The 13,737-nt window shown below is 43.8% G+C and overlaps 2 protein-coding genes across 2 annotated transcripts in view; one reads left to right on the top strand and one right to left on the bottom strand.

Moving 5' to 3' along the window:
* Nucleotides 1-5,583, top strand: part of parn (poly(A)-specific ribonuclease (deadenylation nuclease)) — an 8,566-nt gene extending 2,983 nt beyond the window's left edge. Inside the window, exons 8-26 of the mRNA XM_079219347.1 lie at nt 116-178; nt 340-378; nt 467-509; nt 593-673; nt 841-897; nt 1,116-1,193; nt 1,298-1,341; nt 1,432-1,474; nt 1,772-1,847; nt 1,931-2,041; nt 2,140-2,209; nt 2,323-2,378; nt 2,868-2,954; nt 3,055-3,129; nt 3,214-3,391; nt 3,517-3,644; nt 4,076-4,142; nt 4,218-4,384; nt 4,696-5,583. Of these exons, the coding sequence (XP_079075473.1) occupies nt 116-178; nt 340-378; nt 467-509; nt 593-673; nt 841-897; nt 1,116-1,193; nt 1,298-1,341; nt 1,432-1,474; nt 1,772-1,847; nt 1,931-2,041; nt 2,140-2,209; nt 2,323-2,378; nt 2,868-2,954; nt 3,055-3,129; nt 3,214-3,391; nt 3,517-3,644; nt 4,076-4,142; nt 4,218-4,384; nt 4,696-4,742 (1,510 nt within the window). The 3' untranslated portion in view covers nt 4,743-5,583. The remainder of the gene's footprint in view (nt 1-115; nt 179-339; nt 379-466; nt 510-592; nt 674-840; nt 898-1,115; nt 1,194-1,297; nt 1,342-1,431; nt 1,475-1,771; nt 1,848-1,930; nt 2,042-2,139; nt 2,210-2,322; nt 2,379-2,867; nt 2,955-3,054; nt 3,130-3,213; nt 3,392-3,516; nt 3,645-4,075; nt 4,143-4,217; nt 4,385-4,695) is intronic.
* Nucleotides 5,584-5,803: 220 nt separating this feature from the next.
* Nucleotides 5,804-12,750, bottom strand: rexo5 (RNA exonuclease 5; the record flags this gene model as incomplete). Its single annotated transcript, XM_079219959.1, has 18 exons — nt 5,804-6,197; nt 6,273-6,382; nt 6,571-6,776; nt 6,864-7,158; nt 7,247-7,339; nt 7,486-7,623; nt 7,709-7,819; nt 7,913-8,021; nt 9,285-9,379; nt 9,477-9,579; nt 9,785-9,879; nt 10,458-10,596; nt 10,722-10,837; nt 11,364-11,452; nt 11,559-11,666; nt 11,978-12,098; nt 12,189-12,315; nt 12,500-12,750. The coding sequence occupies 18 exons, from the start codon at nt 12,748-12,750 to the stop codon at nt 6,149-6,151; spliced, it is 2,355 nt and encodes a 784-aa protein (XP_079076085.1). The 3' UTR covers nt 5,804-6,148.
* Between the last annotated feature and the right edge of the window lie 987 nt (nt 12,751-13,737).

Below are 13,737 nucleotides of genomic sequence, written 5' to 3'. Positions count from 1 at the left end.
ATGGCCAACTGGAAGGAGACATCACTGAATCCAGACTTGCTAGCAGACACATGGGAGGGGCTGTACCTCCTCGGTTGGCTTTGGAATAATGTCACTCCTACCGTTTTCCCCACAGAGGGAAGGTTGAGGCCCTCTTCACCAACTCGGAGAAGTCTGTGGACTTGGATCCATGTACTGGGTAAAGTTCCTCTCAATTTGTAATCATGCACCTTTTCATTTTTTGGCCGTTTATTAAAAAAAAAGGAATAAATAAAACCTCGCCCCATTTTACTGGTTGGTATTTCCTTTATAAAATGCCTTTATTTTTTTTTTTTTTAACTCTGCTTTTTTCCCAACCAGGTTTCAGAGAAAGCTGATCTACCAGACTCTGAACTGGAAGTAAGTGTCACTCAACACGTTTGCTGCTATTGTGTTGTTGTTTTTGGTGTTTACTTGAAGATAAAGATTTGTCTTTTGTTTTTCACAGGTTTCCCAAGGGGATTCATGTGGAAACTGTGGAAACGGAAAAGGTAAGAACGTTGTGTTTCAACCAATTTCGCCGTGTGGTTTTAAGTGGAATATGTGAAATATTGTACGTTCTGTTTGTGTGCAGAAGGACCGATACATCCAAGTCATCAAAGTAGACGACGAGGAGAGGAAGAGGCGGGAGCAGCAGAAACGGGAGAGGGAGCAGGTGAGTTTGAAGAATATTTTCACCATATATACGTTAAATCAAAGTGGCCACATTCTTGTCCTAATGTAAAGTGTTCAGCATAGGAAAACATGCGTCTTATTTTGAGGCGCTTATGGATGATATCTATATAATCTATTTAATTCCCCATGCTTCTCTGCCCTCAACAGGAGGAGCTAAATGATGCTGTTGGCTTCTCCAGGGTCATCCACGCCATCTCTAAATCTGTGAGTCCAACTCGACGACTTTTCAGTCAAATGGAAAAGCTGCTCCACGTTTCAAATATTGAATTTCATTTGAGTGGTTGGAATATGTTACTCGTGTTTAATCTGCATCATTACAAGACATTTGTGCACAAACATTAACTTCTGTTGCTAATTTCTTCAACTATTTTGTCTTTGGAAAACCTGGTTTGCATCCTTAACCCATTTGACCGGCCATGCAGGGTAAACTTGTGGTTGGCCACAACATGCTGTTGGATGTGATGCACACCATCCACCAGTTCTACTGCCCTCTGCCAGAGGTAAATGCTTTCAGATGGGTACTTTTAGATATGGTGCATTTCATTTTTTCTAGAAATTGCAAAAGTAATTCATGAATAATTTGTGCCACTGCTCTTTTCTTCAGGATCTTCAAGACTTTAAAGAGGTCACAATGTGTGTCTTCCCAAGGTAACGTACCTCTGCTTTGATAAATGTGTTTACTTGTTGACACGGATGACTTTCTGTACTGTTTGTTTTAATATTGGCTTTCACTTGCAGACTTCTGGACACAAAGTTGATGGCGTCCACTCAGCCTTTTAAGGTAAATGATCTGTCAGTGCTGTAGATTATCAGGTGCACTGTTTGTTGTTGGTGATGAGCTATTTTAGAAAAAGTGGAGAAATCATTTCAACGTTAACTCATTGGACATTATTGTAAAATCCAAAGGTGCCCTTTCAAAGTTGAAGCTAGTGGGTTTTTTTGACAAGATGATGTTGCATCACTGCTCCGAGCACCAATCAAACAAGTAGCTCCAAAATTGTATACAAAACTAGTCTCTCCATATTGTGAAAATATCTAAAAGAATGCTTTTTTTTTTTTTTTTTTAACTTTGCCTCAGGAGTTGATCACTAACACGTCTCTGGCAGAGTTGGAGAAACAGGTGAAGGGGAGTCCGTTCAAGTCGCCACAAGTCGGTAAGTAAATGCTTGTAACCTTTTTATGAGCCGCTCTCAAACATGCAAAGCGCTGCAACATCTTTTGTACTGTTCACTGTCAGAAACGGCGGAGGGGTTCCTCAGTTATGACACGGCCCAGGAGCAGCTCCACGAGGCCGGGTACGATGCCTACATCACTGGCCTCTGTTTCATCTCAATGGCCAACTATCTGGGTAACGCACACAATCACACTGATCCTGTTTTTTTAATTGCTTAATAAATGTAGCTTACTTTTTATCTTAACGTGCGTCTTTTTTTTTTTTTTTTACAGGCTCCTTCCTGACTCCACCCAAAGCGTACATCTCGTCTGGCTCCAAACTAGTTGAGCCTTTCTTTAACAAGTAAGAGATGCACCTGAATTTGCATCAGTATTTCATGAACTGCAAAAAAAATCTGTTTACAAAATGCATACATTACACTTTTTTTAATCAACTTTATTTTGTTTGTTCTCAAGGCTTTTCCTGATGAGGATAATAGATATTCCCTACCTCAACATCACAGGTCCAGATTGTGAGTATAATGTTGCACTAACGGCACTATATGCCAGGGTTGTTGCGTTAGACTACATGCCTGGAGATTTTGCAAATTTTAAAGGTACCCTGTGGAGAACCATAGACACGTGAAACAATGTTTTTTTTATGATTAGGTCCCAGATTGTGTTTTCTATTGTGCACACATAATGCATATTGCTTTCGCCAGATTGGTGGCCAAGAAACGATATAAAAGCTGAAGAGAAACTTTGGAAAAAGGTCCATTGATTATTTTTGGGCCTCAAAGGATTGTGTGTATGTTATAAAGGTACATTAAGCGATTTTTGACCACGAGAGGCAGGAAACAACCAAAACAAAGTCACAGGCCATATTATCAATTTAGTGGTTTAGTTGGGCTGCCAGGGCTTTAAACCGCATTTGTTAGCTTCAGCTTTGATCTTTTAATTAAACTATTACGTTACTGCCATCACCGCCTCACCTGCTACTGTTCTTCCCTCTGCTCCCACAGTGCAACCTAAAAGAGACCATGTCCTGTTTGTCACCTTCCCCAAAGAATGGAAGACGAGTGACCTCTACCAGCTCTTCAGTGCCTTTGGTAAGATGCAATGTTTTCAGGAGAATTCTGCTTGAGAACCGGTATGACTCACTGTTTATCGCCCACTTTGACCCTTCTGTCGACTCTTCTATCCACTCAGGAAACATCCAGGTTTCCTGGCTGGACGACAAGTCTGCATTTGTGTCCCTGAGTCAGACGGACCAGGTACAGATCGGTGAGTTTCACACCCCAGCTGAATACATGATGTGCACATACACACACCAGACCAATCTGTCAATGCCGTTGTCTCATCACGCAGCTATGAACACCAGCCGCTACGCAGAGAGCTACAGGATCCAGACGTATGCAGACTACGTCAAGGGCAAGCAGCAGGACAAGGAGAAGCTCGGCCAGACGCCCAAATCTTGGGGCGAGGACGGCTGGAGGAAACCTCCCTACGCCTCAGCTACTTCTGCCGCTACCTTTGGATATCCCCGGTACACCTGCGCTGCATTTAACTTAACAGTCGGTCTGTTTACCTCCCTTTGGGAGGTTCTGCAGGTATGCACAGTTTCTACCTGTATTGATGCATGTGTGACTTTATATTTTTTTTTTATTCTAGGGGTCTGCGGAAACGCAGCAGCAGTCCCGTTCAGGGAGAGCAGGGGTCCGGAGAGGCTCCAGTCACAGACGGCTGGACTAACTACTCGTACCCGGATAGCACAGGCAGCAAGAAGATGAAAACTGATGGTGTGTACTTTGCATGTTCCCACACAGCAGCAGGTTTTATCCCAAGAAAAGTTCTTGGCAGAGATTCAATGTGTCCTTGTGAATAATCATTTCCTGGTTGCCAGCATTGTCCTCACATAGTTCCTCTGGATAGTCATGCATTTAATTTCAATTGAGGACGATCAGTTAAATTATGCACATCTTTTGGCAAGAATTTAGCAACAATACTCATAACAAAAATAGTTGGATACATTTACAATGTCAGAATTCAAAGTGTCGCGTGTTGTGCTTTTTGTAAATGCAACTTTTCAATTATTAACCCTGTGGTCCTTTGTTGTTTCCCCCCATGTCTTGTTTTTTTGCTTGGTGTTGCACATGCATCCCTTTTCACAAAGTAAAAGCACATATGGTGTATAAACGGGTCTAATTTAGCGCGTCGTTGTGTTTCCTAGACAAAAGTGGACAGGCGAATGCAGAGGCGATCGAGAGCAAGACCTCAGAAGGATGGCTGAAGACGGCGTGAGTTAAATGGAGGTGCTGGCGACGTTCCATTTGCTGTGATTCACGGCTCGTAACGCTTTCTGTGTCCTGCAGAGATGCATCAGATTCAACGGGGTCCAGTCCAGTCCCAGATGAAGAAGAGAAGGAGGGGAAGGAAGAGAAGGAAAGTCCTGAAGGCAATGATGCCGAGGGGACGGTCACCTGGCAACAAGCCCCGGCAGTCCATGGGAGAAAAGGTCAAAAGAAAAAGAAGTCCAAAGGTGAGTTTTGAACTCATTGTGTTGGAAGTCATTGTGTTGTAATGTATGTGGATAGTATTATGTCATTTATTTTGACATGTATTTGGTCTCCAGGTTCATGCAGAGGTAGAGTTTGAGCTGCTGTAAGTTGTTTTCTACTGTAACAGACTACGATTCTATTATATATTTCTATTTATCCTAATTAAATAATGCCGTTTCTCGTATTCAATGACTCGCCAAGCCTGCCTGACTTCTCGTGAAAATAATATTTACGTTATTTAAGACATTTTTTTTGAATGTTCTCATCTCTTCATGGCCCTCCTCTTGAACAGGTGCTGGATCTACGACGTCGCTGTTTGAGGTGCCAGAAGTCTGGTAGCGGGAGGCGAGGCGTGGAGAGGCCGCTGTCCCACAATGAGCTCCTGCTCACGAGTCTCTTCCTAAGCACTCGGGGCTCTGTCCTGCGAGGCTGTACGTCACTGGGTGTGGCGCGCGCCCAAAATAAAAATTTGTTCACTCAGCAGCTGTGGATACCGTGTCCAAAGCTACCAGCCAAGACTGAACTCCTGACGGAGAACACAAGCCATAACAACAGCTGCCATATTCTGATCTTGTATCGGTGGCGCAGGAAACTCTTCTGGGTAAAATGCACGCACGCTCTTCACCAATCTTAAACTCTAATCTCCAGACAGGTTCATTTATTCTGTGTTCAGACTCGGAGCCGCCGCCGCGCTTTGAAATCATTTTATGACACCGTCTCCTCCATCAGTCTTATATTCTGTGAGTTGGTGCATGTGAGACTTGTCTCGTCTTTGTTTAGGAAACGGTGTCACAGGTATACAATGAGATAAAAATGCTGCCTAACGGGTCCTGTAGTTTACAATGTCTGGGTTATAATATTTTAAAGCCGTCAAATATTATTTTTCCTCCATTTTAAATTGAGTTCTGTCGACTTAAACTGGTTTTATCCAACATGTATAAGCTTATCAATGATAATGTGATGTTTATTATTGGTGACATTTTGATCCTTCATGAGGCGCTTGCTTTCTTTTTGTACAGAATTCTTTCTTCCCCTTTTTTTTCTTTCTAGTGTTAAATGTTTTGTAATTGTCAACCCTGAGAAAATGTCAGTGTTCTAATGCAAAAGGTGTTTAAAAAAATACTTAAACTGTTTCCTTGGAAAGGGAATAAAAATTAAAGATTTTTTTTTTTTCTTAGTAGCTCTGTTTTCTGTCTTTTGTTTCCGATCCTGTCTGTGTTGAATAGAGAATTGTTAACACTATACTCAATATGAACTACTTTTGCATTCATTAGATTATGTCCTGTTTGAAAATATTTATTTCAATGCTTTTCATTTTATGAATGACATGACTTAATGGCAAAGTATCAAATTAAACTGATTCTGTATTTTAAATATTTCTCAATATTCATTGCCTTTACTTCATAAAATTAATGGAAACATTACACATTCACCCAACATGATGTTTGATACTCAGTCTTTGGATTCAGTCACTTCATAAATCTGCCATCTTGAATGTCTTGCCGAAGACTTGCAGACTCCAGCAGTGCTCTAAAGAGTTCTGTGCCAAGTCCAACTTTCACGATGGCACTCCGAAAGAAAAGATTTAGTTAAGTTCCCATTAAGAGACGCACAAGTGTCAAAATCCTTAGGGTCCAAAAGGCAGTGTTTAATTTGCTGCTGTGACTATTTCCAAGCCGCCAAAAAAAAAGGCAGACTGCACTCGGCTCTTTCACTAAAACGACTCCAGTGTGGTGGGTGCAGGTTTAATCCTTCACCTCCATGAGGCACAAACCAGGAAGGTGGCCGTGAGCACTGAGGAAGAGAAGAGACCGTTTTAGAAATATTCAAATTTAGTCGCAGATTTCTCCCCCTCACTGTCAATCCTACCTTGTGTGTCCGAGCAGCACGACCACGGACAAGGTGCCTTCTGGGAGGGATCTGAAGAGCTTCCTCAGGCGGTGGTCCAACCTCCCCATCTTGAGATCCATTTCCTGGTCCTACACAGATTACATAATGAAATCTTCATTGCATGCGCTCAATAAATTTAACTCAAATGTACACTCGGCAGGATACGCTTTCATCGAGGAAGAAATATTAAAAGCTCAGTTTTCTCCTGGAAGCTGAGAACTGCCGTGCTTGCTAAAATATTCCTTTTCAATGTGACAATCAGCTGGAGTCTCTTCACCTGAGGACTGTTGTGCTCGTGGGCCCTCTCTTCGTCTCCAACCGCCGCTGTTTCGCCGTCGCCGTCCGCTGTGACCATCGGCGCCATCGCGGCGACCCACGAGGGCAAGTGCGCCGGAGTTAGGGCCGGACAGACGAGGTAGTCTTCCTTCCGGAGATCCTCGGAGGAGCTGAGGGCCGCTAGTCTACCCGCTGAGCTCGCAAACTCTGTCAAACCGGACACACTCGCGTTAGAGAGGCGCGGACGCTTCGTTTTTTTTGAACGGTACGCCGAGTGGAGCGCTCTTTACTCACGTATGTATGCGTGTCTTGCGTGTGTTCCTCGTTTGGCGGGCAGGACGACTCTCTCCACCGAACCAAAGAGACCAAACGTCTCTCCGATCGCCTCGAGCAGCGGCTCGCCGTTTACTCTCGCTGAAGGCTTGACGCCCGGACATTCTGCACCCGCCGCATGTCCGTTGGTCCTCGCAGAAGCCGTACTGGGGCTTAACTTGACGGCGTAGAGGCGGCTGGTGTTGAGACTGTCGCACATCAGAGCTTCAAGAGTCAGATCCAGGTCCAGCATCGACTCGTAAACGGGCCTCTGGACCTAGAAAAGGACGTTTTTGGATTCACTTTAGCTGTAAAAGGAAGAGGAGTAAGTGACGAAGCAAAAGAAAAAAGGGGAAGAGCGCTACCTTGATGGAATGGCTCAGCATATTACGTCCATTCAGCGCCTTTAGAGCCAGCATGGCTCCCTCCAGCAGCTCAAACTCTACCTCTGCATGAACCTGGAGATAAAATGTAGTCAGAATATATAGGTATGACAACCAAAAAGAGCTTTCACAGCTCTTAGGAGGTTTCCAGTCGTTCATCTGGGACAGAAACACGGTCATTGACATGGAAAAGAAAAATCCGAAATGTAGGGGAGACGTACCCTGACGGTTGTGGTCAACATTTTGATATTTCGAACCGGTCCACAGCAGCAGAACAGCCGCTTCACGTCCCTCTGGGAGAAACCAGCAGGGAACGGCCCGGCGAACACGACGCACATATCCCGAAGGATCGCACGTGCCTGCAGGACGGACGGACGCGTTAAAGCAACGCATTGAAACCACGGTTTAAAACGCGCCATGCATTGAATAGGTAGATAGCCTCACCCTCGGGTGCTCCAGGGGAGGGGGGCACCTCTTCAGATGGTCCGAGAGGGAAGACAACTGGAGCACTGAGAGGAACGGACACTTGGTCCGTCTCCTGAAGGAGGACACCACCTGAAGGGGGGCGATTTAGGAACGGAGGTGAAGAAACGACTTATTTTATAGCGTGTTTGATCGGGTCAAATTCACGGACGGCTCGTTTCTCACCTCTGTGTCAGAGTTGAGCCACTGCTGATGGGACAGATCCAGGGGGAGGTCCGAACGCTTTCCTAAGAAGGCCACCGACCGGCCGAGAGTCTGCAGTATGTCCGCGAACCTGCGCGAGGAAATAAATAAATTCAGTAGGGCTGTGCAGTATACCGGTTTCAGTTTTCCGTACGGTATGAATTTTTCATATACCGTCATACCGGTCGCCGCTGTTTGGCAGGCAACAATATTTAATGTTCACAGCTTGAAGCTGAAGGAGCGGCGGACCGAGCTACTTACGTCTCATGTTAACTCACTTGACTCATGGTTTGCAAGAAATTACATCGCCAAAATACATGCTGGGTAAATGACACCGCCCACACAGGAAGACTTTTCTTGTGCAGGAAGAAGTCTTTTCCTGTGCAGCTAAGTGGGCGAGCTTTACCCATCATGCATTTTGGCGATGTCATTTTATTCAAACCATGAGTCAACTTCTATCCCTGAGACGTAAGTAGCTCAGACCGCTGTACACGTATCTGTGACTGTAAACATTAAATGTTGCTGCTGGCCGAAGAATGACAATAGTCGTGCGCCACTAGTATCAAGGGATTCCCCTGGGTCCTGAATCCCTCCATGTTTAGCTCCCTATGTACCAATCAAAACAGCTGCTGGCCAGTTGCGAGCGAGTGGTGAATAACGATGGCGGTGGCGTTCCTTTTCGCCGTGTTTATTTGGAAAAAAAATACCGTGAAATCGCCAGAATCTTACAAAATACCGTGATATGAATTTTTGGCCCTAAAATTCTGTTTATTTTGCATAGCCCAAAATCACAAATTTGCCTCTGAGGGTTTTACAATCTGTACACATATGACGTCCCTGTTCCAGGACCTCACATCGGATCAGGAAAAACTCTCCTGAAGAATAGAGAGAACCATTTCACAGGGAAAAAACGCAATAGAATGAACAACGTAACAAAGTTACAGCACATGCAATGAATAAAGACGGGCGATCGGTCAAGTGGAGCTGCAGCAGTCGTGACAAAGACTTTTTGATGAGATTGTAATGCTGTGATTAGTGTCTGAAGACATTTTATCCCCATACGTCTCATTTCAGTTTTTTTAAGAAGGCGTTAAACATCCTGAACCATTTCTTTTGTTGTGGAATTGATTCTGCAGGACATTTAAGTAGAAAATGTCCTGCATAGTTTGAGAGATCGGTAGGCTGACTGATGGTTCTTTTTTGTAAAGGAGCTACACTTTTGGGTGTAAAATGCTAGCTGGGCATGGAAGCCAAACCCAGAGGAAAGATACAGTTTAGTGTGGACACGGTCTGAGTAACTGGTTTCAGGTGTGAGGAAGACAAAGAGGTTTACAGACTGCAACAGGTGTTGTACCTGAGACTTGGTTCGGGTTCAGGTTCGGGTTCAGGGTCAGTGGACTCCTCCACTATCGTGCATCCCCAAAGCTCCTCCAGATGAAGCTCTACAACCTGAGAGTGAGCATACACAGAAAACATGCCATTGAGTGTGTGTGTGTGAGTGAGTGAGTGAGTGAGTGAGTCAGTGAGGGAGGAAGCGATGTGTTACCTGGCGAGGTCCTGTTTTGATAAAGTACTGAGCCAGATCCAGGGCGGCGACAGCATCCTCAATGGGATCATGACCTTTATCCCCTTCAATTTGTATTTGCCTCCTGGGACACAAGTGGAAAATGTCATTATAAACCCTGGTGGGTAAGCGAGAGAGAGAGAGAGAGAGAGAGAGAGAGAGAGAGAGACACACACACACACACACACACACACACACACACACACACACACACACACACACACACACACACACACACACACACACACACACACACACACACACACACACACACACACACACACACTTACTGCAGCACGCTCTCTGCCAGGACCTTCAGTTTAAACTTTTGTCCAAAGTTTCTCCGGTACAGCAGCGAGGTGTCGATTACATGCTGGTGGATCAGCTGCAGGCCGGAAAGCAAACCAATGAGTAAAACAATGTTTCTGTCAGGTACAGGTGTATATGTTTTGGGTATAAAACCTTCAGCACAGGGAATACTAAACCGAAAGATACATCCAAATATATGAAATTATATTACAGGTCAAAACTTTTTTAAGAGAGGCTCTCCAAAATGAAATGATCAAATCCATAATATATCTGAATGAGGCAATGTCTTCAAAATAATGGCATGAGAAGAAAAAAAAAAATCACATGTGATTGTCTGCCAGCTGACGTGTTGTTCTTGAAAAATGCTCTCAACTCTTATTGTGGGGAATAACGTTATTGACTTATAGTACAATGCTTTTTTTCAAGTTGATACGTCCAAGATTTTGTATTAACCCCCTAAAAAAAAAATCAGGACGGAAATTTTCCAACAACTATGAATTCAATAAATTAAATATTAATACAAACAAAGGAAAGTCGAAATAGTTTGAAACCACTTGTTTAATCTAACAATATATCCCATTTATGCGTTAAGATAAAGTGATGAGAGCCGAGATGTTTTTGACACACACACACACACACTGATATTGAACTCACTTGCAGAGCCTTGAGGTCGCTGTCTATCGAGTGTCCCACCAGAACTGCGTTGCTCGGCAACAACTCCTTGAGCTTCATTTGGACCTCACGCAGGGTCGTCGTGATTGGTCGCAACATCACCGCGGTTATACCAGAGAACCTATCGGAACGCACCCAGCAACAAGCATGGGCTTTAGCTTTTTAAACACAGTGATCGATGGTGGTTATCTAAGAAGTAGGTGTGTGTGTGTGTGTGTGTGTGTGTGTGTGTGTGTGTGTGTGTACTTTGTGAGGTAGTTGAGTATTCGGTTCCGAGGTCTCACTAGTACGTCCAGCAAACACTTCCCGCCGCTGTCCACCAGAGAGACGCGAGTCAACTCGTATCCTTTTTCTGTGAGACACTGAAGCACAACATAAACACGCTGAAACATTTAAATAACTCACAACACAAACGCGATAAGATCCACATTACAAGATGCTGAGGAATCCCGAAGAAATAGAGATGACACGAGAAAAGAGTCATGATTTTGTTTTAAAAAGTGGAACAGAAAAGTGACGTCGTGCATTCTGTCAGGTGGTAAAATTCAATTCAATCAAAACGGACAGTGGAAACATAAATATGCTTAAAATTAAAGAAGCATTATGAAAGCAATATAAAAAAGGACAACCGGGTGTCTGTTTTGGTGGATAATTCCATCCTGACAACATATTTATAGGACAATATTGTATATTCTGGCTCGACATAAAAGTATTGAAACTATCACATACAAATAAATATATACATAGATTTATATATCTATAAATAGAGATCATATTTATAATATTCCATGGTGGTAACTGTCAAATTGTCACAGCACAAACTGCAGTATTGATAGTTTGAAACTGTATTCCACAACGGAGTGTGAATAACCGAGAGCATCCTCTCACCATTTCACAGTCGACTCCGTACAGAGGGCTGTCGTCAGTCAAGCAGTCAACACCGTCTGTGCACACAAACTCCTCAAAGCCCGGCATTCCTGGAGACAGAGACGAGAAACAGAAGCTGAAGAAGGTCGAGATGTGGACGGAGAGACGAGAAACACACAGAGAGAGAGAGAGAGAGAGAGAGAGAGAGACACTCACCTTTGACAGGGTATTGTTTCTTGATCATCTCCTCCTGGGTGAGAACATACGCCGTCAGTCCTTTCTTCTGTGTCCCAAACTTGGAGATTACTGGGTGAATCCTCAACGCTGCAGCAGTGTGTAATAACACACACATACACAATTAATAACAAGAGCAAAAAATAATAATTAGAGAAAACAACCAAACTGTAGCGGAGAGGTAGAGTATGTTTTGACTAAATGCCACGGGGATGAAGATTAAAGCATTCAGAGGAAGAACATTAGTCAAATGAAATGTGGATGTGAGGCATTTATAATAAGTTTGGAAAATATATTTAAACATTTCACTTGAATAGCGGCCTTCAATAATGATGCATAAACCCGACTCCTATGTCGTCATTTATTTCCCGGGTCTACACGCAGTGAAAAGATCCCTCTACCTTTGTGCAATCCACTGCTTCCACCGGGCCTTTGGCGAAGAGACGGATCATCCGATTCAGGAACTTCACCGCTGAAGATTTCTGACGCCAGGCTGGTGGGCGATGGAGTAAAGGTGACCCTCTAAGCGACAAGGTGCGGCGTTAATCCAAAGCGCTGACGGCCCCCCCTAACTCCCACCGTTGTGCGTTCACATCACCTGTGGTTACTCACGGTGGTGTAGCTGGTGCGGAGGTGCCGCAGGGCGAGGTAGTGTTGGTAAAAGTGACTCTGGGTCACAGCCTCCACGATCACCACATTCACAGCTGTCACCCGCTTCTGGTGGTGGAGACGACACCAGCTGAGAAGAACACACACACACACACACACACACACACACGGATGAAGACAGAGGACTGAGACTAAGTGGTGCAACCTTTAAAAGGATCATTTAGGTTATCGTTAGAGCGCGGGGACGCAGAAAAAGAGCTTCTTTTTTTATGAGAGCTGATGAAGTAGATTAATCTTACTACCACAGTAATCACCTGGGCTGCTTAACGCCTCCCGTCTTCCCCAGAGCGGCATAGTGCAGCAGTTCCGTGAGCTCACTCGGTGTAATTGGTTGTTGAAGGCGGTCGGGCGGCACAGAAACACTCGGCGAGCGTCGCCGCGCCGGCTTCTCCTCGCCGTCCTGCACGGTTTGTAATCGCTTGGCCTCCCCGTCCGCTGAGGGGTCGACGCGCTTTCTTTTCCTCACGTTGCATGTTTCTGCTGCTGATGAAAGCTCGTCAGACATTTCTACTGGGAGGTAAAACAAACAACAATAAGGACAGATATTTGCAATGGCATCGTCTCCTGGCTGTCGAACGTTAAAGTACGGAGCAAAATGTGTCTGTGACTTTGAATGTCAAGAACTGACAGCTAAACTTCAAGTGTTGTTTACTTATTATTTAATCAGCTGTATTTTGGAATGTGGTCGCTTTGAAAAAATATAAACACAGAGAAAAAGATGAGGAGTCTTGAATGGGAAGGATTTCATGCCGTCATTCATAACAAAATGTGTCTACCACCCGATCACGATCGCACCCATGTTATAGGAAATAACTCGAAACTATTATGGCTTTAGTTAAAGTAACTCTACGTAAACTCCATGACAAAAGAGATAAATAGTAGACAAACATGTTTACAGTACAAACCTGAATGTGGAGCAATGAAACAAGTAGCTAACAGGAATCTTACTGACATGAAGATTAAAAAAAATAATAAAACAACAGAGCCCAAAAGGCAATTATATGGCGGCCTGACACTCAATAACAACTTCACCTTTCAATGTACAGGTAACACTGAATATATACAGAATATTTTGGATTAATTATAAAAACATGATGGTGATTTGGGTTTATTTTGATTACTTTAGCTGTAAAGGAACACCATGATGATTAGGGACATTTGCAGGATTACAGCAGCAAACAGGTAAAGTGCAACCAGGAAATAGTCAAATAAAAAATAAATAATATAAATAAACAGTAAAACAGTAAATAATGCACAATAACAATATTATATATACAGACAGAATACAATGTATTTATATTGCACAGGTGGTGATTAAAGTGACCAAAATACAAGGTGTTGCCTTTGGGGTACTCTGTAGCATTATGAGGGGATGTGTGCATTTAAAGCATATCCGGTGGCATTTTTGGAGCAGCAACTTTCTGTCAATTCTGTAAGTGTCAGCTTTTCTTCCTGTAGGTACAGGTGAGTTGATTCCAGTGGACCTCCGACC

The sequence above is a fragment of the Taurulus bubalis genome (assembly GCF_910589615.1).
Source record: "Taurulus bubalis genome assembly, chromosome: 6".
Classification (NCBI taxonomy): Eukaryota; Metazoa; Chordata; class Actinopteri; order Perciformes; family Cottidae; genus Taurulus; species Taurulus bubalis.
This window is presented reverse-complemented; position numbering and strand designations above follow the sequence as displayed.